The sequence below is a fragment of the Colobus angolensis genome, unplaced genomic scaffold (assembly GCF_000951035.1).
Source record: "Colobus angolensis palliatus isolate OR3802 unplaced genomic scaffold, Cang.pa_1.0 Scaffold148, whole genome shotgun sequence".
Classification (NCBI taxonomy): Eukaryota; Metazoa; Chordata; class Mammalia; order Primates; family Cercopithecidae; genus Colobus; species Colobus angolensis.
In genome coordinates, this window is record NW_012114577.1 from 2237760 (window position 1) to 2262998 (window position 25239).

At 46.2% G+C, this 25239-nt stretch overlaps 1 protein-coding gene across 2 annotated transcripts in view; it reads left to right on the plus strand.

The window, feature by feature from the left end:
- Window positions 1–25239, plus strand: part of SLC35F3 (solute carrier family 35, member F3) — a 405672-nt gene that overhangs the window by 290019 nt on the left and 90414 nt on the right. Inside the window, exons 1-2 of one of the 2 annotated variants that reach the window (XM_011935716.1) lie at window positions 1–138; window positions 16797–17121. In XM_011935716.1, coding sequence (XP_011791106.1) covers window positions 63–138; window positions 16797–17121 — 401 coding nt within the window. In that variant the 5' untranslated portion in view covers window positions 1–62. The remainder of the gene's footprint in view (window positions 139–16796; window positions 17122–25239) is intronic. The other variant, XM_011935715.1, reaches the window with a different exon arrangement.

Here is a 25239-nt window from a genome sequence, read left to right on the forward strand (position 1 = left end):
CTCCAGCCGGCCCCAGGATGTAGGCGATCGGCGGCAGCGCTCCTGCAGGCGGCCGGCTCATCATGAAGAAGCACTCGGCCCGGGTGGCCCCGCTCAGCGCCTGCAACAGTCCGGTCCTGACCCTCACCAAAGTGGAAGGTAATGCGCGGCCGCCTCGCCCCGGGGGTCCCTGCACCCTAGCCGGGGGATGCTGCCACCCTGAGGGGGAGCTGCCTGACTGCGGGGCGCCGGGGCTGGGGGTGCTGCTCCCCAAGGACGCGGCTCCGCAGTGCAGAGCGCCGCCGTCTGCGTGGGGGGACCTAGCAGCTTCGGGGGCTGCCCTGAGCTCCCTGGCGAGCAGGAGTGAGCTGCTGCGGCGAGCGAGCACCCGGCTCCCCAACCCTCTCCTTCCTGGGCAGCACCCAGCGCATCTGGCAGCAGCTGCATCCTCACCTCCATCCCAGTTTGTCCTGGGGCTCTTGTGTGTTCGGCAGGAGGGGGTCGTCCAGCCGCTCCCAGTGTCCCCTCACCGCACACACACTTGAGTTGCCTGGGTGTGGAGCTCTGTGCCTCACCCCCAGGCCGACCAAAGGTGCTGCCCGTGGCTGGTAGAGGTGGGAGAGGGCTGCAGCGAGCTAAGGAGACGTCTCTCCTGCCTGTTCCGAAGCCTTTCCGGCCACCAGCCAAGTGACTGACCTGCTCTTTGGGAATGGGCGGGGCGCACAGGTGAGGGAAGAGCCAGCACCAGTCTGTAAACAGGCTCTTTTCCTGGCCCTGGAGAGGGCTCAGATGGGCTGTGAGAGGGCCCCAGAAGGTGTCCTCGTCCTCCTCACCGTGTTGTCCTTTCTGCCTGGAACTGCTGTCACCCAGGAAATGTGAACCAGAGGGCAGGGGAGGAAGCAGCCCACCGAGGAAAGCTTCCTCAGACACAGCTGGCTTCTGCTGGCCTAAGGGGCCTGGCTTTCCAATGGAGAAGGGGGCAGAGGGACCAGTCCCAGTTCTTAACTCCTCCTCCCAGGAGGCAGAGGTGGAATGACTAACGCCCTCTCCCAGGAGCAAGCCACCTGGGCCAGGTGAGGCAGGCCGACCATCCCCTAGGTCCCAGGAGCTGCCCTCTAGGCCTTTGCTTGTGCTGAGCTAACAGAGCCCATGAGCATCAAGCGGTGAGTGAGGGGCAGCCATGGGCTCCGACAGAGCCTGGCTTCTGTTGTTCCCAGGAAGCCTGGACTTCTCTAGGCTTCTGTGGACCCTGCTTCCCACTCATGATTTCTTGTTTATTACAATAAATCTCAGAAGCAGCGAGGACAAGACAGAGGCTGGCTTGGTAATTGTATGTTCCAAGCTCAACTATCCACACAGGCCTGCCTGCAGCTGCCCTAGTACTATCACCCCCATCCTACAGAGGGGCACTTTGGGGCCCAGCAAGGTGGGTTAATGTGTCCTAGACCCACAGTTGGTAGGTGGTGAAGCAGGAATGGAATCCTGGGCTGTCTGATCCAAAGCTTATGCATTTTTTTCAGAACATCAGTTTGCACTGAACTGCAACTACTTACCTATTTCTCATCATTTTCTATCTTGAGGAGGTTGGGGTTTTTTTTCCTTCTTGTGGCTGTCTTCTTCTCCCCTCCATCCCAACCTCAGGAATGACTTGATATCAGCCATCTCCACCTGAGTTTAGTGCAAGTGCTACCTCTTCCAGGGGTGTTTGTATTTCTAAGCCTTCTCTCAGACATTGCCCACATGTATGTGTGAGTTAGGGAGGGAAGGGTTGGCTGTTTATTTCTCTGAGGGAAGCAGGGAGGGAGTGTCTGCTCACTCATAGGGTCCTCATGGGAAGCTGCCCCACTCCTACCTGCTAGTAGGACAGATTGGTCCCACTCTCCAGCAGCAGGGGGTCTCCCTGGGACACTCCCAGCCCTCCTTGGGCAGGACAGGTTTGAACAGCACTGGAAGTGGGGCAGGACATGGATGGCGGAGCTACCTGAACTGGGTACTGTGGCCTCAGAGGTGCTGCAGGAGGCAGTGAGTGGTGTGCGAGGCACAGGTACTTCCCTATGGCCAAGCCTGGAGGTTGCCTTCAGGGAATGAAAATGAGAATTATCTCCCACTAACCACCCCCCCCCAAAAAAAAACCAAACCCTTAGGGCTGCTGCCAAAAGAGTCTTCTGTGCATACTAACACCAGCAACTGCCTCATCATGGACTTGGCTTTGGAACCAGCATTTCCTCATAAATGCCTGTGGATAATGGAAATGTATAGTGAACTAAGAAATGGTCAGATTGAGGATGGAGACTGGGCTCTTCCCCTTTTCCAGTTGGATTTGTGTAAATCATGAAAACAGCCTCAGTTTCCTCAAATGTAAAAGGAACAACCTACTTCAGCAGGCTGTGAGGAAATGCAGTAAGGTAGAGGTAGCTGAAAATGCCTAGCAAGCCCCCAGTTGCGTTTTGCATGGGATACCTACAAGTGTCCCGTGCAAAAGTCTGCCCATCGGGGCCTGATAAAACCTGCCCTTGGTATGCCTGGCTCACATATAGCTTTTTCTCTCTGCCTGGTTTTTTTCCTTGGTGTTTTTATTCCGTTTGGCTTTTGGTCTATTTTTTGGAAACCATTTGCATCTTATGTGCCGGTTTTGGAAGTGTTGAATCATTTTGTTTTAACTTGAATGCACAGGGCAAGGTGGTCCCCATGCTGTGGGTGTTTCTGTATGGATGGCAGACAGGCTACAGGGAGGGAATGCAGCCAGTGAGGAATATTTATTAGCTCGCAGAGTGTGTCATCTAAGGGGAGGCAAGAAGGCACCAGCGTGTGGTACATATAAAACCAAAATAGAAAAGGCAAAGCTTGGTTAAACTCAAACACAGGAAAATGGGCAAGATCACTTCATTTACTCAACAAACACTTCATCCAACCCTACTCTGTGTCCTGGGACAATGTAGCAAGGCCCTGGAAATGCAAAAAGGAACAATTCTAGCTTCATTCTCTTAATGACATTTTAGTCTAGAGGGGAAGAGACATACAGATAGATAGATAAATTATCAAATACAAAGTAGTAAGTTCTGATATTGAACTAAAAGCAAGGTGTCACAGGGACACTGAGAGTTGAGCAATCTGAGGAGGCGTTCCTGAGGAGGAGGCCTTCATGAGGAGGAGGGTTTCTACAGAGGAAGCCTTTCTGAGGGGGCCTTTCTGAGGGGGAGACCTTTCTGAGAAGGAGGACTTTCTAAGAAGAGGCCTTTCTGAGGAGAAGATATTCCTGAGGAGAGGAGGCTTTTCTGAGGTGGGCTTCTAAGGAGAAGGCTTTTCTGAGGAGGGCTTCTAAGGAGAAGGCCTTCCTGGGGAGGCCTCCTCAGAAAGGTCTCTGAGGAAGAGGCCATTCTAAGAAAAAGGCCTTTATGAGGAGGAGGCCGTGTAAGAAGGGAGTCTTCCTGAGGAAGAGGCCTTTCTGAGGAGATATTCCTGAGGAACAGGCCTTTCTAAGAAGGAGCCATTCTAAGGACAGGGCCTTCCTGAGGAGGAGGCCTTCTGAGTCATCACAACTGAGGCTGGGGGGATATGAGAAAGCTTGTTGGTGCAGAGGGGAGGAGAGGCAGTTTCAGGCAGAGAGAACATGGATGCTCGGGCTCAACCCAGAAGCATGAGGAGAGTGGGGCTGGGCCTTAGATAGGGGTTAAGGCTTGAAAAGTGTGTTCTGGTGACATTGATGGCATCTGTCATGTCTAAAAACATACCTTGTTTTCACAGATCCTTTGCTTGGCTTTCCTTTCAGAAGCAGAGCATTGATCAGTAGCATATCTCTAATAGACTAGTGTTTACTAGGATCATCTCTACTCACAATCAGCTCATTCATGTTCATTGAAATTACATTCAATAGGACTTAATCACTGAGAACAGCACAGTGAATTCCCCCAAGAGGCCTGCAGCAAGTAGTGCTGTGGAAAGAGTGAGGGCTTTGGAATTAGATGGACTGGGTCTACCCAGCTCTCACACTAGATGAGTGATTTCTGGCTAATGAATAAAGCTCTCCAGGAATCAGTTGCGTCCTAGGAAAGGAGGGGTGATGGTGTGTTGCTCTTAATACTCAAATAATAGTTTTTTCTAGTGAATGTCTACTATATTGCAGGTACTATGCTAGGAGAGATTGTTCCGTTATCTCTATTTTTTCCCTAAGCAAGGGTAAGTATTGTTACCCAACTTTATAGATAAAGAAACTGAGGCTCAGAAAAATCATTCACAGAAGGTCCTGTAATTAGAAAACAGGGATCCCAGGCTTCAAATCTGTGTCTACCTGGCTGCAAATGTTGCAAAACCTTTGCACAACTCCTTTTCATTTGAGAAGGAAAGAGAATTTTATCAGCTCATGGCACTTTGTAGATGTTCAGTAAATGCTCCCTGAAGCTCCCATTGTATGTAATTCCAGCAGTTTGGGAAGGCCGAGGCGGGTGGATCACGAGGTCAAAAGAGCAAGACCATCCTAGCCAACATGGTGAAACCCTGTCACTACTAAAAATACAAAAATTAGCTGGACTTGGTGGTGCACACCTGCAGTCCCAGCTACTTGGGAGGCTGAGGCAGGAGAATCGCTTGAACCAGGAAGCGGAAGTTGCAGTGAGCCGAGATCGTGCCACTGCATTCCAGCCTGGTGACATAGAAAGACTCCATCTCAAAAAAAAAAAAAAAACCTCCCACTGTAATATAACTAATATAACTCAGTGGTTGGGACCCCCATGGGGGCTCACAGCCCCATGGCTGTGTGTCATATTCTTAGTGCCTCTGCTTTGGGAGTGTTGGGTGGTTTCAGCTGCCCCCAGAGTAGGTCTGACTACCTTGTTCCTGTCAACAGGATAAGACGGTCATCCTGGAATGTTCAATTAATAGTATTTGAAGACCCAGGATGCTGGCCCAGTCCAAGAGGATTCTTGAGAAGTATACTGCCAAAGAGTTTCCCTCAACCCAAAATATTTCCCTGGTTGGCTAGCCCTAGATCTGAAACTCCAGTGGCAAAAGTCATTCATGTCGTGATCAAATATTTTACCTAATAAATCCAAGAGAATGAACCAGATGTTTGTGAGGACTCTAGGAGGAGTGAAACATAATCCTTGATCCAACAGAGCTTCCAAATGAGCGAGGAATGTCAGAAAGGCACAGAAAGGCACACCAATAAAGAATGCACACTGAAATGTAATGTGTTTGATTCTATGGAAGAAGTATAAAGCAAATGCTGCATTTCAGCTGAGGGTGAACTCAGTTCTGGCTGGGATGCAGATGGCCCCTACGCAGCACTCTTGCTTGCCATCATTACCCTCTTCTTTGCCAAAATGACCTAATCTGACAGGATACTCTTTCCTGCTGAGCCTGGATGTGGCCTCAGAATTCATCTTGTCACCACACTCCAGGTGACGGTGAAACATTTATTTGAACTGCTTTTCCTGGGAGCACAGTCAGGATGGCATGGTAGAGGAGGTTGCCTCCGCCCTGGGCTGTCAGAGGTGGGAGGGGAGTACACAGCATTTCCTGACAGAGGGAGCCACCAAGGCGCAGAGCCAGGAGAGGGTGGCGCTGGGAGACCAGCAGGCAGTCTACTGGGCCAGAGCGTAGTGATCAGAAGAAGCAGGAGGAAGGGAGGTTAAGCTAGACCATGGGCAGACGCTGAGGCATCCTGAATGCTGGACTTGGAAGAGAAGATTGAAACGGGGAGCCAGAGAAGAGAAGAAAACACCATCTGAGACTGAGAAAAGAGACGGTCATGGGCAGTAGCGGTGTTCAAACTGGGTTATGAAATCTCTTCCATCATTCACAATAAGTATTTCTTATTAAAGGAATTAGAATAGAATAAAAACTGCCACTGTCTACCAAATGTAATAAGAGTCAGAGTGTATCCAAGACGCTTTCATTTCAGGGGCATGTGTACATGCTTACATGTGTGTGTCATATTGAAGGTATAGCAAAAAATTTTTAAAACCCTGCTGGAAAGTGTCCAGTGGCAACAAGGAGACATGTTGGGGAGTGACAGCAGCAGTCCACCTGTGACTACCGAGCTCATGGTAATAACCAAGCTCATGGTAATAACCACAGTAGTAACATTTGCTTCCTCCTCACCATGAGCCCTTCACCTGGGTTGCCAGATTCAGTCCTCACAACATGCCTCTGCAGTGGCTCCTAACCTAATTCCCACTGTGCAGTGAGGAAATAGGATTGCAGGGTAATCAGGTAACTCACTCTTTGAGACAACTGCCATGTGGTATGCCCACATCCTAACCACTGTACCATCTGATGGCAAGGACAAGGACAGGATAGAGGAGGAATCAACAGGCCATGGTGAGAGTGTGAAGTAGGAAGGCTGAAAAGAGCCATGAAATACGGCTTTGAAGATTATGCCTGAACAATTCTGGGAATGGAGATGCTTAGCAGTAACAGTGAAGATAGGAGGGGAAACACATCTGGGAGGGAGAAATGGGGGAGTCACATTTAGAAAAGTTGAGTTTGAGGCCAATGCCTGCAAACACAGGTATGTAGCAGGCAGGGAGGTGGCAGAAAGAGGTGGTGAAGCCTGAGGAACCAATCAGGTGACATGGAAATAAATGGGCAAAGACAGAATCCTGGTGACCGTGAACATTTAGGAGATAAGGGAGTCAGGAGAGAAGTTTGACCGTCCAGACCAGAGAACTCAGATAGCACTGTGGCATGGAGACCACCGGAAGAAAATTGAGAAGAAAGAGAGAGAGTGATGTGTCAGATGCAGCCAAGACAGGGTGATTTTGTGGAAACAATTTTAAGTGGGTGCTGATCTGCAAGCCAGATTGCAAGGGTGGGTGGGGGCATTACTGGATACTTGGTTGAAGTGTTTGACAGTGAGGGAGGTTTGAGAAGCTATGCTGTCTTAAGAGGGAGGGAGATAACTTTTGAGAGAGCCAGGCTGATTCCAGGGCAGGTCTGAGGTTGCCCGGAGAGAAAGATGATTGATGCAAAAATTAATGCACCAGTGGCCTAGAGGAGGCAGCATACCAGGGGAGGAAGCACAAGACAGAGGATGGGAATGATCGTCTTTGAAAAGGAGCAGAGAAAGCTTAATGGGCAAAGACACAGAGAATCATGAAGACCAGAGAGGGGAAGCTAAGGGAGCTGTGCTGGTGACTTTGATCTTCTTTGTAACGTAGGAAGTGTCATTGTTTGCCGCAAATGATGGATGGGGCTTGAAGACTTGAAGAGGTGGGACAGGGTTCAGAACAGCCCTATTGGGACAGCCAAGAAGAGATTTAATTCTTAAAAGCTTTTTTGGCGCGTAGTACATTTCCATTGGTTAAGACATCATGTAGCTCAGGAGAAGGGACTGGAGGGAAGAACACTGGATGAGATGTGGGGACATTCAAGTGTGATTTTCTGCTCTTTCATTAGCTAATTAATATATTGGACATGTCGCCTGGCCTCTTGCAGCCTGGGCTTCTCCTGCTGCAAAGAAAGAGGATTATAATAGATCTTCCATTGTCTCTTTCAGCAGGAACATTCTAACAGTCTATTAAGTAGCTTACTTGTTAGCAGAGATTGGTTTATCTGATTAAAACCCTTCATTAGCTATAGTCAGAGAGCAGAGCTTTGAGGAGTTGAGACCAGGAACAATAAGGAATCGAGCATGTGCATGTATGTAAGCATATGTGTGCATGCAAACAGGTGCTCTTTCTGAAAGCAGATTTTGGCATTTGAGCAGGGGATAGAAAGACTAGCTACATGAGTACAACTTGCTCCACGAGACGGAACCCCAGATGATGAGATGGCATAAAAAGAGGTACAGAAGGATGCCAAAGAGAAGCTGTGCAACTTCCAAGCTTTGCCTGGGGCTGGTCCCAGTCTCTGTGTTTCTGTGTTAAAGCCTTGATGCCCAGGAATGAGCTGAGACACGTCACCCATTGTTGGTTCAGAATGTCTATCATTGGGTAGGAGATTAAGCCTGAGAGGTCATGTTTAATACCTTAAGACCAACCCCACCTTGGTCCTTGGCCAAGCAAGTTTAGTCCTGCCTTGTTGATATACAATGACTCTGCTGAGAACTGGAGGTATGTTTGAGAAAACGGTGTTTTAATTTTGCTCTCTTCTGCTCATTTTCATCTAACACTTCATCCAACCAAAACCCATACCTCTTCTGACTAGAGGACCAGAGATGCCCCCACCCCCCCCCATAGCTGTCCAGCACTGCCATGGTGAGTCTTGTGGGCCGGCAACTCCACAGGAGAAGGCTCCAGCATGCCCCTCTTCCTCAAGAGCCCTCAGGCTGCAGCAGTGGGCAGTGTCTTTGCCTGGAGGTACTGTCCTATCAATAACCTGCCCTCCTGTAAAACTGTGGTTCATCCTTTGCGTTCCAACAGCCAAATTTCAATACACATAGAAGCCAAAGAATCTGGAGATGCTAACAATTGATGAGGAAAAACACCAGCAAAGAGGAGTATGCATATTTGTCTGGGTTTTGTGTGCAGGTCATTAGCAGCACCAAAACATCACCAGGTTTACCAATTGTGAGTACCGGCTGTGTCTATGGAGGCATCATGTGCCCAGGCCACAGAAAATGGTGAAATTCCAGGAGACTGCACAAGCCATAACTAGCAGTGCATATAGATTAAAACTGATGTGCTCAAGTTCAGATGCTTTCAGACCAAGTATTAAAACACAGTGCTCTGCTTCCTCCCAAAGGGAGGCATTGACTCTTCCCCCAAGGCACAAACAGTATTATTTAAGGCTTACCCATACCCTGTCAGTTTCTCAAGAGTCATGATTCACCTTAGGCTGAGTACATTCCAGGACTGTCTTAAATCCACTGCATGAAGTTATTCAGCCCTTTGAGAGTTATTCAGGGACCTCTAAGGAAATGGAAGTGAGGTAGAAATGCCGATTGAGATATCTGATTACTGAGATGGTGATGATGGGTGGGAAAACCGAGCTGGATCAAGACCTGACTCTTACCAGCTCTCAGACTGCTTCAGAGTAGATCAGACACATCTCAAAGAAGCCTCCACCACCCCATTCCATCCCCATAAAGCAACTTTTGTTCACCTCCTAATTCTTTATCCTAATCAGAGGAATAATTTCCCAGTGCAAAACACTAATTTTGTTTTTAAACATAACTTCACAACTGCCATGTTTTCTCCCAACTCTACACACTGCCTCCAGATATAACTTTACAACAAAGGTTCAAGCAATTCACAGGAGGCAAACAAATATAAGATAGCATATAATATTTCTAATCCAATAGAGTTATTTCTTCTCCTAATAGGTTATCAAAATAAATACTCTGCCATCTGTAGCATGTCATACACATTCTGCAGAGTGGTGGCTCTTGGTCCAGCTTTATACCTTCTCAAGCACAGTACACTCTCTACTGTAACCCCCTTGTATTAGCTAGCACCGCCATAACAACGTATCATAGACTGGATAGCTTTTAAAAAGGACGTTTTTTTACTCACAGTGCTGGAGGCTGGAAATCTGAAATCAAGGTGCTGGCAAATTTAATTTCTGGGGAGGGCTCTCTTCTTGGTTTGCAAACGGTTGCCTTCTGTGTCCCCACATGACCTCTTCTCTTGATGTGTGTATGGAGAGAGAGAGATAGAAAACAAACTCTCTGGTGTCTCTTCTTACAAGGACACTAATCCTACCAGATTAGAATTCCATCCTTAAGACCTCATTTAACCTTTTTTGGTTTTTTGTTTGTTTGTTTTTGGAGACAGGGTCTTACTCCTATGCCCAGGCTAGAGTGCAGTGGCACAATCACTTGTCATTGCAGCCTTGACTTTCTGGGCTCAGGCAATCCTCCCACCTCAGCTTCCCAAGCAGCTGGGACTATAGGCAAGCACCACCATGCGCAGCTAATTTTTTGTATTTTTTTTGTAGAGATGGAGTTTTGCCATGTTGCCAACAGTGGTCTTGAACTCCTGGACTCAAGCTATCCACCCATCTCGGCCTCCCAAACCTCTGGGATTACAAGCATGAGCCACTGCACCCAGACTCTTTAATTTTAACTACTTTCTTAGAGGCCCCATCTCCAAACACAACCACACTGGATGTTAGGGCTTCAACACATGAATTTGGGAAGAACACAATCACTCAGTCCATAACGCCCTTTCCAGAACAGCAAATCCTAGTGCAGAGTCCCATACACACTCAGTCTCTTCCATGTTATAAATGTGTTTCTGTCCTCTGCAAACCTGAAGTCCCTCTTTAGTGACATGTAGTTCTGAATGAAGTGTTCAGCACCATGACCTTGGTCAGCTTTCAAAGGGGACAACGAGAGGAATGAGAACATTCTCGATTCTCGTTGATGCTCTGGAGTCAAACAGAACCAAGTTAAAACTGTGCCTTAGCCTCTCACTGATTTGTACCCTTGGGATATTAACTCTCAGAACCTCAGCTGTCCAATATGCAAAAGAGAAACAATCTTACTGATCTCCACCATCATGATGGGTATAAAATGATATATAACATCTAATGGCAGAGACTGCGGTGTATGTATTGGGTGTCTAACCACCACTTGCCCCTTTAATTCTCTATTCTCTCTCCTTTTCCTTGACCCATGGTCAACATCTAACTTCAATTATCCGTAGATTCTGTTCTTTCCCTGGAACCTGTGCAAGTCAGGAGCATGACTGGGGCTTTGGCCACGTGTGAATGGTGGCAGTGTTTTCTGACCCAAAGTCCAGGAATCCATATGGATGATCTGACAAGGGCAAGTGGGTTGGGACATGTGAAGTGCGAATTGCTTTGGGATGTTCGGGGCACGTAGTTGGCCTTATATGTGTGAAAGCCTTTTCTGCAAGTCTCCTCCCCTTTCCTCTACATCACTGCCTAAAAATAATGTCACACATAAATTCACTGAGCAAGTATTTAATGAGTAGAAAAGATAAACAAAGACTGAAATGGATTGTTTGGAAGATAAGTTACACTTGCAAATGGCCATAAACAAAAGCTTTCTTCTAAGCTTCTCATTTTGCAAAAGCTATTTAGTTTGTTGGCCAGGTCCTGGGATGGTGTACTCATCAGTAATCAATAAATGGGAAGGTTTTCGTCAGACCCTGTCTTTCATGCAGTCTAGGAAAAAGGGGCAGGAGTTGAGGGATGGGGGAAGATGGAACTGTAGTTTCCAGAGCAGCTCTTAATTGTGTCCTGTTTGGACGCAATTAGATGCCCTTAATCCTCTAAGATATGGGTACTTGAAGCACTGTCACTTGGACTAAGCAAGCTCTATGAGGGAAAGTTGTATCTGCCTTGTACCGCAAAGTAGGTGGTCAATTAAGATTTGTTGAATGAGTGGCCTAAAAACTAGTCCACCCAAGATAAATAAATATATATCCACACAAAGACTTATAGGTGAATGTTCATAGCAGCATTCTTCATAGCAGCCCCAAACTGGAAGCAATCTGGATGTCCATCAATAGATGAATGGATAAGCCAAATTTGGTATATCCATACAATGGAATTCTCTTCAGGCATCAAAAGAATGAACCGCTGACACATGCTACAACATGGATAAACTCCAAAGACATGATGTTAAAGAAGTCAGATGTGAAAGTCTGTATATGTATATGAAATGTTCAGGATATGCAAATTATTATAGAGACAGAAAACACATTCATGGTTGCCTAGGGTTGAGGGTGGGAACAGGGAGAACTTCAAATGGGCACAAGAACTCATTTCGGCGTGATGGAAATGTTCCAAAACGATGCTATGGTAATGGTTTCACCATTCAAATTTGCTAAAACTTACTGAGTCGTGCAGTTAACTGAATTTTATACTATGAGAATTATATCTCAATAAAGCCGTAAACAAATAAAATAACTCTATAGACCTTACTGAGATAGATGTTAGTTGCGAGGCATCATCTCCCATTTCCTGTGCAATTCTATCTCCTTTGCATTAGAAAGGCTTGGTTCACACCAGCCAGCTGGTGGTCTTTGATCCCCGCTCTGGGTCCCTTACCCTAAAGAAAGTAAATGATGAGTTAATGGGTGCAGCACACCAACATAACACATGTATACATATGTAACAAACCTGCACGTTGTGCACATGTACCCTAGAACTTAAAGTATAATAAAAATAAAATTAAAAAAAAAAAGAAAGAAAGAGAGGACTTGAGCACTTTCTAAGGGCAAACTCCCTGGAGACTTTTTCAGAAAGGAGTCAACAAGGGTCCACTTATTCTCGGGGAAGCTCATAAAAGAAACATTATTGGTCTCTTGAAAGTTCAAAAGGGCCATTTTATGAGATGAGAATGAATGACTTTCCAATGTTTCTTACTTTTCATTGTAGAAGTGACTTACATTAAGAAAAGAAAAAAAGCACCCAATTCATCATTTTCCAGGCCTAAGCAGTGGACAGCTCATGGGACTATGGGTGTGCTTTGGTACCCAAATGAGTTGGTAGCTAAACTAGACCTTCAGCTCACCCATTATGACCTAGAGTTTCCTTCTGCTATGCAGACATTGACTCTAGGTACTACTTCTGTTTAACCAAAGAGTGTGAATCCTTTCTCTCTTTGGTCACAAGCAAAAAGTGTGATTTTGCAGGTGGTGGGGTTTATGCAGTTTTAACAAATTGCCTGACAGCCCTCAGGACACTGAGACAGGGCTAAAATGGAAGCTCACACACAGGCATGGTTACATCTCACCATGCCATGGAGTATATAAAGTGCACATGAGAACACTCCCCCTGCATTTGCACGCGCGCACGCGCACACACACACGTGCTTAACGGAAGCAACTCAGGCAACAGGACTGGGATGAACCCACCTGTCCTCCAGCATTTATGGATGAATTAAGTAGCATAAACAGAATTTAGAGGTGATACAGCTTCAGGGAGATGCTTGAATCCACAATTACAGCATCTGTCAGCATAAGCATTGGGCTAGAATGTATAATCTGCTTTGCATTGCTCCCAGAACTGCTGGCTAAAGTACAAGATTAGAATTTAAGGCACAAGATGATCATAAACAGAGGGATTGTTAGTGGGGAAGGGGTGTTGGAGAGTGAAGGTGAGGGTGACATAAGTAGTATTTCTAGTTGCATACCAATGGTCCCAGGAGCTGTGGCAGTAAACAGTGTGAGGCTAATTTTGGCATTGATTTCCTTGAGGCACTGCCTCTTTCAACTGTGATAAAGGAGTGAAATCAAACAAAGGCAACGCTTGACCTGAAATTTTGGAGGTGGGGGGCAGAATTAAACAGAAATTTCCTACACTTAGAAGATTTGAAAGGCTTCTGAAAAGAGATATAGCCTTCCTCATTGTAACTCCTTCTGTCTGAAATCTGTTTGAGCATCAGTAAGCCAGTTCATGGAAAATGACCCTGGAAATGATGTGAAATGTGGGGTGCACTTCCAATAGTAGAAAATAAATGCATCTGCTAAGCAAAATTGTTGTGTCACTCTACATTTGTTCTTCAACTAACTGTATTACTTTTTATGGATGTTGTGGTTTGCACTTTCCTAATAAAGGAGGATCAGTCGACATCTGAGTTTGCTCCAGTCCCTTCAGCAAACCTGGCAGTTTCTCCTGTGGCATGTCCAACCAAAGCAAGATGAGGCATTGCAGAGTGACGAGGTGGCAGTGAATTTCAGATCTCACCACCATCCTCACTGCCCCTGGTCAGGTCATGGGTATTCCTGACCCTGAATTTTGCTCCTATTTTTTACTTTTATGTTCTATCCTCCAAGGCCCAGGCCAACCACCTGTCTCTTCTGGTTCTTTTCACTATTATCTCAATGCACACTGACCACACTCTCTGCAGAATTCCTGTTATATAGTCCGAATCTCTATTTTACATGTAATTGTTCTGTAATTCCTTCATGGCTCTTTCGTCACTCTGACATAGACAGTCCATTCCTGAAGAATGGTAATCATGCTTTACACTTATTTATAGACTACCCAAAGCTCTTGGCACAGGGCACATGTTTCACAGCAATTTCCTGTCTGATTGAAAGGCTCTGAGGATGCATTGCACTGTACATAGGCCTGTGAGATGTAAAAAGTGCATGTTGTTCATTTTAAGTTAGGTTAAATAAATGAAAGATAAAAACACAGTGTGATCCCAATTTTTCAGTGTGGGTGTGTGAATGGGTTTGTGTGTTCATCTGTGCTAGGGGCACAGTTCTGCTGAGAGGGGTGTGTGTATGTGTGTGTGTGTTGCACAGACACAAAAGACTGGGGAAATGCGGCAGCAAATGTCAATTGTGGTATCTCTGGGTGCTAACATCATTAAAAATTGCTTTTTCTTTTTACTATGTGGCAATTTTGTGGTGTATGTATAAAGAATACTTTTTATTTATATGAGGTACGACGTGTTTAGCAGTATGAAGAACGAGGTAATGAAACTGATAAGTGATTATTATTATAAGAGACACAGTCTAGTGAAGTGGGAGGTTTGCAATGAATTGGGTTTGGTTGTCTATTATTCTTTATGGGTATATTCCAGTGTTTCCCAAAGTGTATTCCAGAGTACAGTAGTCCCTACCACAGGTGTTACAATTTAAATAATATGGGAAGCAGCCTCCTGGAAATTCACAATATCCATTGGCCCTGAGTATTCCTACAGCAAAGGAATCTGTCTGTTCTACTTGGTGTTTTCCAAATCTATCCAAGCGTGGAATCTTTTTTCCTTATAACGCCTGTTAACTCCATTACATTTTGTAAAACGTTTTTCTATTTATAATGTGGTTATTTTCAAATAACAGAGTAGTGAGTTTAGTTCTAAGTGTCTTAATTTTGTTTGTATTTTGTTCATATTCCTTTGGTTTGAGGATCCAGAGGTTAACAAAGTTAGAGAACAACTTCTTTAATCCAAATCCATAGAAACATTGTAGCAATACCAAATTACATGATTTGATGATTTTCTCCTTCATTGTAAAAGCCATGCAGCCTCACTGCCTAGTTTGCTATGTTTTAAAGCTTAATTTGCTATAATGAAAACATTCAATGAAGAAACATGCTGTGAGCCGAATTTATTCAGCCTCTTTTGGAGTTCATTCTTTCACTGGAAGTTATTACCGTGAAACTGCATTTTATTTTTGTGAACTTTTTTTCATCTCTACAATCATCTCTTCAGGATGAGTTTTTGACAGTGATGCTAATAGTGACAAACCCCTCTAACCTCCAACACACTTTGCAAATTATCCCGATAATGAACAGCTACAGATGCTAATTCAAAATGACAGGTAATCCGTGTGTAAATTGAAATGTGCATGCTTCTGTCTGAAACTGCAATTGCATTAAGTTGTGGGAATTCACTGTGAGGAACGTCAAGAGATCCTGGCAGGAGGGCATAAGCACACAGATCCCCCAAAAGGCTGGAAATCAATCTTCCTTTTTGTCCTCCACATCTTTCTGCCCTGCAGCCCATGCAGGAACAGACAGCTTGTCAGAAGCTCAGAGGGTGGCAAGACATTTGATTTTCCAGGGACTTTCCAACTTGGATATGTGAGCACATGAAAAGTAAGAGAAGGACGGAGGTTATTAATAAAGCAAGTAATGAAGCACAATAGGGACGGTGTGAAATAGAATTTGACCCAGTAAAGTACATTATCTCTGACTAGCCATGTAATGCTTCGGTTTATCTTTGGCTGAAACAGATACAGCACAGCCGGTGGTTAACGATATTAGTTAACACCTGAAAAATAGGTTACATTTAATCACAATTTTGCCTCATAGATTCATAATGCTTCAGAAAGTATGATATACAAAACTCAGTTTGTTATTAAAATTATTTTAATCAAGTTTAAACAATGTAGAGAAAGCACGTTTGACCCCAATATATTCAGGACTCATTTCCTCCCCTAGAGTGAAAATGGCCTCTTAGCACTAGTGTGCCTCCATTCAGCTAGGTGCCAGGCACATCATCATTATAAAAGGCAGGTACACTGCCTTCTGGAAATCTGCATCCATCCGTAGTTACAGCCGACACAAGCTACAGCTTTGTTTAAATTTCCAGCTGACTGACACGCACACAGTCGTGAATGAAAAAGCAAACAGTGGAAAATAACGCCTTTTCACCTTCCTCTGGTCTGCGGAAACAGCACTGCGGCAGAGCCAAGCTTTGGGCTGCAGCCTGGTTTCCAGAAATCACACAGCTCTAGAATGGAGTGTCTGTGGCCTTTCACACACCAGCTGCCAGAGGTTGTGGTTTTTAAGTAAAGCTTCGAAGTGGGACTGGAGGCTATCAGCGGGAAGCCAGTTAAAGCGGATAGAAAAGTAAAGAGTGGCGAAGTCTATTTTTGCCGTACATACAAAAATAAGAGGAGAGAGTCTTGGCCAACTGTGCCTTTAAGTAACAGGCCACCTCTGTCAAGGTACCGGGATCTTTTAGAGGTCAAGACCTCGCCCTGTAGGAATCTCCAGCCCCCAGTACTGCCCCGCACCCAGGAGCACGTGAGTACTCGTCAGCTGACATAACTGAGAGTGGAGGTATTTCAGCTGCTCTGTGTTCTGGAGAAATGTTTCCCAAAGCACTCAGATCACCTGAGGAATGCGGGTTCTGATTTGGGGGCCTGGGGTGAGCCCTGAAATTCTGCATTTCCAGCAAGTTCCGGGGACGGACTGGGGAGGGTGCGGACGCTGCCCGGCCCAGGGACCACACTTGGAGAGCGGAGGTTCTGGAGAATAGGAAAACCTGTGTAAACGTTTTCTATTGCAGCTTGGTGTCACACAGCCGTCCTAGAAGCCGCCCCTGCGCCCGCTATCTCCCGCGGCCCCCAGGTAGCTGGCGGTGGCGATGGCTGCAGGACAGCGCCCTGCTAAGTGCAGGGGTGAAGGTCTGCAGGCCCTGCTAACCACGCCCTTCTCTTCCCCAGGGGAGGAGCGCCCCCGGGACTCCCCGGGCCCGGCGGAGGCCCAGGCGCCGGCCGGGGTGGAGACCGGCGGGAGAGCGAGCCGCCGCTGCTGGACGTGCTCCCGGGCGCAGCTCAAGAAGATCTTCTGGGGCGTGGCGGTCGTGCTGTGCGTGTGCTCCTCGTGGGCGGGCTCCACGCAGCTCGCCAAGCTGACCTTCAGGAAGTTCGACGCACCCTTCACCCTCACGTGGTTTGCCACCACCTGGAACTTTTTATTCTTCCCGTTGTACTACGTGGGGCACGTCTGCAAGTCCACAGAGAAGCAGTCTGTGAAGCAGAGATACAGGTAAGCGCGTCCTGCATGAGGAGGCCTCCCGACCCGGGGCTGCTCCATCCAGCGCTGACTCTGCAGAGCTGCCCCTGGTGGCAGGCGCTGGGATGAGCCAGTGGGAGCCCGTGGAGAGACGTCGCAGTGAATACACCTGCTCTCTCAGTGGGGTAGGGAGCAGAGTTCTCTCTACCCTGGGTAGTGAACGCCTCCTTCCTCTGCCTCTCTGCCTCCTGCCCCTCAGTCCTGGGAGCCCCTTTACATAAAAGCAGGCAGCAGTGTCTTCCAGAGACAGCAAGTAGTAGGTTCCCAGAAAGCTTAGAAATGGGAGAACTGTGTAGCGCGGTTCATCCCTCGGCAAGCTGGGGTGAGGACCGCAAGGCCATGGGGCCAGGTCACTCGGACACTTCCTGTAGCTGACTTTCCTCACGGAGATGTTCGCTGCAGAGACTTCCTTACTCATCCTCTTTCTGATCCCAAGACATGCCCTGCTTCCGGTATGTAGTTGCATGGGCCTGAATATCTCCCAGTGTGAGGGTAAAAACCAAAGCAGTGTCCGGACTTTGTTGACTCTGTTTTCTCAAATGGAGTCCATTGGAATGACGTCCCTTTCAAAAAGAGGCCAGAAACCCTGACCTCAAGCTCTCCCTCAGTATGCAGGAGGGCTCATGCAGCCTTCCCTGGGAGTCACATTGTAGGTGTTGACCCATGGCGCTCATCTGTGCCTGTAAGAGCATCTGGTGTTTCCCCAAAGTGGAGGCCTTCTGTGGGCCATGTCAAGGGCTGTCCCAAATCAGGCCTAGTCAAAAAAAAAAAAAAAAAAAAAAAAAACCAGAAATGAATGCTGGCCAAGGTGACACAGCAGGCCCTGGAAACTCATCTTTTATCAGTCCCAGAGGTGAGAAATTGAGCATTTAAGAGTCTTCATTCCTTCACCACTGCCTTCTTCCCCACCACACCCCACTCTGCCAAACACATACCCCCGTAAAATTGCTATGTCCTGAAGTTCCCCTTAGAAGATACAAGATAACTAAAAACATCATTGGGTCCAAGGAACAAAGAGGTTTGGAAATGGAGGTCTACACCTGGACCAGAATTTCTTTCTGGGAATTTACCATTTTGTCTCTGTAAACTTGTAGCTGGAAGTACGGTGTGATACTTTTTTAATGTTCAGAGGGAATTTGGCCTGGCTCCTTCAAAAGACCTACTTGTAAATCACAGCATGAATTCTGGAGGAGGGGGCTCTGATGGAGCTTGAATAGAATCACATGGCCAGTCTCACATGTCCCCTTAGTGAAATGGCTTTGGTGCAAAGAATTCTGATCCTCAGGGCTGACCTAAACCAGTGGCTCATGGACCAGGCAGAAATTGCTAAAGAGGCACTTAATGCACCCTCTTCTGAATAGAAGCCAAAAAACAGAAGGAAACAAATCATTAGGGCCCAAGATTGTCCCAAAGGCAAGAGTAAAATAGTCCCAGAGAAAAGCTAATATTTAGTAAATGATGTATTTAACAGTTAAGTATCCCTAAGTGTATTTAATTTGTACTTAGGCATTTGCCTTTCATTAAAACTGATTAGGATGCTATGCTACTGCCTCTAATGAAATGCTGAAAGTGAGCTTATATGCATTTTCTTGGTCAAGAATTTTTGGGAGGGAAGATGAAATGCTTCTTTCCTGCTACCTTCAACCATACAGACTGAAAGAGGCCCCCCCAAGTGGTAACACTGACTGTTGTCCCAAATGCATTCCATGGCTACCACTTACCTGGGGAGAAGACTGTCACCACTAGCCACTTAGGGCAGGCCTGACACCATTAAACTATTGTGCTGAAAACCACACAGAAGTAATCAAGATCAGTGGTGCTTATGTGGTCAAAGTAGGAAAAAATGAAAGGTCATTGAAGATTAGTTATACATAGAAAAACATCAGCACCTGGGTTTCAACCTGTTGTCTTCCTATAAAAAGTGCTCAAAAAGAATCATTAAAACAATCTGGTGACTGCCCTGTTAACTGGCGAACAATGTAAAAGAGGGAGGATAATCCCAACTTTATTAGTGAAACTTGTTAAAACCTTTCCCCATTTCTGTCTTCACAATCTGCTCCAGCTCTTCAAAAAAGTTGGTTTTTTTGTTTTGTTTTTTGGTGTTTGCTTGTTTGTTTTTTCTGATTGTAAGCTGTGTTAGCCCCGTGGCTAGGGAGAGCTGCTAATTTACCAGCCAATTATTAAGCATGTCAATCAAGCCATATACACCATTGGAGGGGTGAAGAGAGATCCTTTCTCAAAAGGAGAGAAAAATTTTAACATCACAGACCTTCCTTAGGAAATCACAGCTCTGTCACAGCTCATATTGGGAGTACTTTAAACAGACTTTAGGATTCTCAGAGATCAAGGAAGACTGAAATCACATCTTTCATCTTCATGCTTTTATCAGAATTATTGCCAGAGAGATTCTGAGTTGTCTGAGATGAGTCTGTTGGCTAAAAGTGTTCAGCAGGGAGCTGGGAAGAAAAGGAGATGAACAGAGACCTGTTCCACCGAGAGGGGAGCTGGACAGATACAGCAGCTTTTCTTGCAGTTATCAGGAGGTAATCAGATGAAAGCTTCTTTTCTCTAAACCCTCCCCAACTGAGCTGCTTCCCCAGGGTGAAGCCAGAGCAGAGAGAGGAAGGCATGTGTTCCCCAGCACAGAGCTCCGCAAACTACAACGCCCTGTGAGGCTCCCTGGGGTCTTGTTGAAGGCAGACTCTGATTCAGTAGGTCTGGGTCGGTCTGAGATTCCACTTTTCTTAGGAACTTCCAGGGAATCCTAGTGCTGCTGGCCCACGGGCTGCACTTTAACTGTAAATGCCCTGGAGTTGTTGAGTCCCAGCTACAGATTTTTTTTTTTTTTTTAATGCTGCTGATTTTACCAAATGTTAGAACTAGGACTCACCTCACCATGTAGAACCGATGAGTGAATCCACTGGGGCCCAGAGGATGTTCGAGCTCTTGTCCTCTTTGAGCTGTGGTCCTCTTCAAGCCCTGGTCTTCTGCCACTCATGACAGGAGGCTCCGTGGTCAAGTCCTCAAAGCTCTCAGAGCCTCAGATGCCCATTTGTAAATGGGAGGTGATGATATATGCACTGTCTTGCACAAAAGACTGCTGTGTGATCAAATGACACGCTGTACATGAAAGCACCCTATAAACTGTAACATGTTGTGTAAATGCGAGAAACCAGTACTGTGTTGTGATAGCCTCTGCGGGTTATACTGAAGGCTGTTGCCCGTGCTTTGTTCATTGGCTGCCTCATGGTGGCCAATTTAAGCTACAAGAGTGCCAACCCTTACGCTGCATGCAAGTGTCAGTCCTGAAGAAATCAACCTGTGGCCCTAGTGGCTTCACAGGGCATAAAAGAACACTGATCAGGGCTTCTCATGATCAGATACTGTTGTCAGGAATTAGACGTGAGTGGGCAAACCTCATATGGGTTTTCAGCGCCTGCCTTATAGTCTTCCCAGCAAGCACTCAACCATCCAGGTGTACAATGAGCTGCTTCCTTCTCCAATATGATAGGCAGCCCAACCCTTATCTTCCCTGTTTCTCACTGAAGCTGGCTTCAGGAATGTTCTGAGGAAGCAATAGTGCCCGGAACTCAGAGAGGGCTTCAGTCATGAGATGCTTGCGGCTGCTTGGGAACCACAGTCTCCTGGACCACCTAGCATCTGGGGGAGGCACAGGGAGGTGGCTGTATCAGGTCTGTGTTTGGGAGAGACTGTTGAGCACAGGTGTGATGACACACAGCCTCCTGGCCCCTCTGACCCTGGAACAGGAATGCAGCTTTTCAGATCTGAGAGGTCAGCAGAGCTGGAGCAGATCTGGGGCATTTTCATTCTTGTCCAAAGGTCCTCCAGGAATTTGCAGCAGTAATGACCTGTTTTCAAAAGCAAATGCTGAGACCTTCTGCTATCACGCGGCTGCCAAAAAAAGTGAACGGTGCAGTGGTGACAGATGTTTTTCTCTGCCTTTTGTAGTTCCAGGCTTTCTGTAAGCCAGCCAATTGATTCTGCTTCAGATATTCTGAGCAACAGTAGAGCCCAGAAAGGGAAAAGGGCAGTTTAGATGCCTTTCATCTTAAACCCTGCAAGGGCCGGGTGTGTGTACCTTGCCACCCAGACTTACGCAAGAACCATATCGGGTCTTGCAGCTGTAACATTCATTGGCCGTTTAAAGAGCAGAGTGGAGCAGTTGCAATCTGGAGCTTTGTTCTGAAAATAGTTACTGTGCATCTTCTCTAGGCAATACACTAGAACTACAAGATAAATGGACTCTGTCCTCCAGGAGCCCAAAACCTGAAAGGGAGTCAGATAGCCAAACAGGGTGGGGGTGCATGCAAGGTAGCTGAGAGTGGGGGAAGGCCCAGATACTTGTGTCCTGGGGCAGGGTACAAAAGTTTCTTAGAAGAAGTTAGATAGGGCCTGGCACTGTGGCTAATGTCTGTAATCCCAGCACTTTGGGGGCTGAGGCGGGCAGATTGATTGAGCCCAGGAGTTCAAGACCAGCCTTGGCAACATGGCAAAACCGTCTCTACTAAAAATACAAAAATTAGCCAGGCGTGATGGTGCACCTGTAGTCCCAGCTACTCAGGGGACTAGGCAGGAGGATCACCTGAGCCTTGGGAGGTTGAGGCTGCAATAAGCAGTGATCAGGCCACTGCGCTCCAGCCTGGGTAACAGCGTGAGACCCTGTGTCAAAAAATAAATAAATAAATAAGTTAGCCAGAAACAATTTATTTAAGGACAAGCAGATGGTTCTCTAGGTGCTGAAGGAGAAGGTCAAGAATATTCTAAGCAGACAGTAGCCTGCATAAAGGACACAGGCTGGACACAGAGCATGGAGCTCTTCCTAGGATGTAGGATGTAAGTGGGGTAAGGTGAGGGAGAAGACCCAGCAGTTAGGTGGAGCAGATGCTGGTGAGCCTCCTACACTATGCTGATGAGTTTCACCTCCGGTGTGAATATCAGCAGGAGTCATGGAAGCAATGATCAGATTGGATCTTTCAAAATGCAGCTGCTGTCACTCTGTAGAAAATGGAATGAAGGACAAGGCTGGAGGTCAATCCAGGTCAACAAATACTTCCTTGATATCTATGTGGGCACATGGACAGACGTGAATGACAGCTGTTGTTCTTGACCCTAAGGAACTCACAACTGAGTGGGAGACAGTCTCCTATTAAAATAAATAAATAAAATAAAATATAAGGAGGAAGTGGGGCAAGAGCTGAGGGCAGACTGTCTTGGCTGTAGCTTGGGTGTGAGGGACAAGGGCACAGTAGATCTTGGGACTCCAAATTCAGCTGAAGGTCCAGTGGGAAGGACTTGGGGTGCCCGATCAAGGAATTGGGGCTGTATTCGCCAGGCAAGTGGAGCCTCCAGAAGTTTCTGGTATAATCAGAGCTGCTTTCAACAGTAGGATTCATAGTACTAATTATGTAACTGGTTGCAGCATATGGTCCCAGTTCACATAAGAGGTGGAATGACTGTCAGGTGTTTGTTTGTTGGGGGACAGGATGCCTAGTTCCTGAGCAGTAGCAAGAATTTTGAGTGTGAATCATGAAGTATTATGAAACTTGTTTGAACTGTCAACTTTTTGAGACTTACATCACACTCTTCTGTTAATAAAAAGCATTCTAATTGTCATTTTCGCCAAACTCAAGTGTTCTGAAAACATGGGGAATATCTTCTTTCCAGGAAATATACATACAGTTTTTCAGGCACGATGGTAAATGCTAAGGCATTGCCAAGGGAGCCCCATTTAGCGAAGCCCAGCATCTCCCTGCCTTCCTGCTGTCAGGCCTCACATTTCAGAAAGCTGATGTGTTTCTTACCCTGAGCCCCAGACACATTCCAGCGTGTTGTTCCTGGATCAACAGTTGTTCTTTATAGAGTTAAGACCCTTTGGAAACAAAGTGACAGGGCCCCTCATCCTAGGAGAGAGATAGTACTTCATTCCACAAAATCTTTCCAGCACCTTCTCTGCCTCAGGTGCTGTTCTAGGAACTGAGGATACAGCAGTGATGAGATCAAGTGGAAATTTCCTATACCTTCACCCTTCCTCCTACCTTATAGCAGTCTCATTTCCTGTCTGGTTTCTTCATTGTTGTTGTTGTTATATTAAATAGTTTTTGTAAAGGTGAGGTTTCGCCATGTTGCCCAGGCAAATCTCATACTCCTGTTCTCAAGTGATCCACTCGCCTTGGCCTCCCAAAGTGCTGAGATTACAGGCATGAGCCACTGCACCCAAACTTTCCTGTCTGATTTCTAAGAATTATCCACACAGAAAGTGATGAGCTACATTCGGAACTCTTACAGTTGATGTTTTTGTTGTTTGTTTATTTTTGTAACTGGTTTAGAAAAAATTGACAAAATATTGGAAGACTGCAGTTTGTAATTTGGCCCATGGCTTGAGTGTGGTGGTGAATAATGGCAATTATGCATACACATCCTCATGTGTAGCCAGGAGATTTGGCTAGCCTAAGGCAAAATACCATGCCCCATGCACTCTGTCTCTCTCTCTCTCTCTGTCTCTCACACACACACACACACACACACACACACACACACGTAGCCAGCTGAGTAGCAGATGTCTGGTACAGCCACAGGAAATCATGTAATCAATGCTCCAAGTGTAAATGAGAAGTCATAATGGGCACCGGTGTCAACAAAGGAAGAAATGAGATGGGGGAGGCTGAATAGGTTTGGGTTGTCTCTGCCTGTTTTAAGACAACACTTGCCGTATTCAAGAATACATCAGTGGTGAAATGAAACAGAACATTGTCCACATGCCCCAGATTGTGACATCACCTTCCTGAGTTTACACCAGGTCCCACCACTCTATAGAGTCTTCCCTTTCATCCTATCATTGTGGTATTCATAGATTAGCTCATTTATTTTTCCTCTGGCATCTCCCCCACCCCACCACCACCTCTCAGTTAACAGATGCCGGCTTCATCCCAGGGAAATTCAATGACAGCCAAACACCCCTACAGACAAGTTCAGAATATTCTTTCTACAAGTGATTTTTAGGCTTTCACTGAGGCAAGCAGAACATTTTCATTACCTCTTGATCTCCTTTTTTTCTATACTTCAGCCATCCCACATCCCAATTATCTGAGATTGCTATTCATTTTTGAACAGATATCAAGGATATGGCCTTGAAGTTTAGCAGTTTAAGAAGGTTATCTGTCTTAAAACCTTATAATTCCAGAGCTTGTCTTGTTCAGCTATAGCAATGTTATTTCAATTTCACTGAAATTCTTTGAAAGGTCAGTTCCAATGCTCATGTTTGTGTTTAAGGTGTGGGTTTGAAGAATAACAGCCATTTAAATAACTGCCATATGAGTGTAATTACGACTCTTGTGGGGTCATGTTACCTCAGGCTGGAATTATCAACAAGGGATTTGGTAACATTTTTAGCATTAAGTGCCATGGTCCCTGTGAATATTTACGAGATCAGTGTGACAGGGAAATCAAAGGTGGGAAGCAATGAAGGATGGTCTCCCAGAGGAGCATCCTTCAACTGGTGGATTTCGAGGAGCCGTTAATCTTTGTGCGGGTCAGATGAGGAGGAGGGCCCATGTAGGTGGCAAACAAAAGTTGCAAGTATGTACAGATTTGCAGGATGTAACCAGTATGCTCAGGCACCACCCCATCCCAATGTAAGAAATGTGGAGTCATTTCTTACTTTCCATGTGATTTCTCATCATTGAGTCAAGACTAGTGAGCCAGCCGATAGGCACATTGAAACTTAAAAGTCTCACCACATTTAGCAAAAGATCATCTGCACAGAGACCTAGAAAGATCAAAAGAATTACTTTGAGGATTCTCTGATCCAACTCATTCATGTTATTCAATGAATCCAGAGATGCTCAGAGAAAGGGCAGGAGAGCGCTGTTCTCTGCAGCCTCAGACCTCTCCAGAAACACTACCAGGAAAGAAGTAGGTCAACACTATCTCTCCTCATAAGAAGGAACCTGGAGGCAGTGCTTGGGCAGGATGGAGCAACAGGGGTAGGAGTGCTACTAGCCCGTGTTGCAATATTGTGATAGACGATAAGAACACATACTTGTCATTAGATAGTTTGGGCAGTAAACTCAG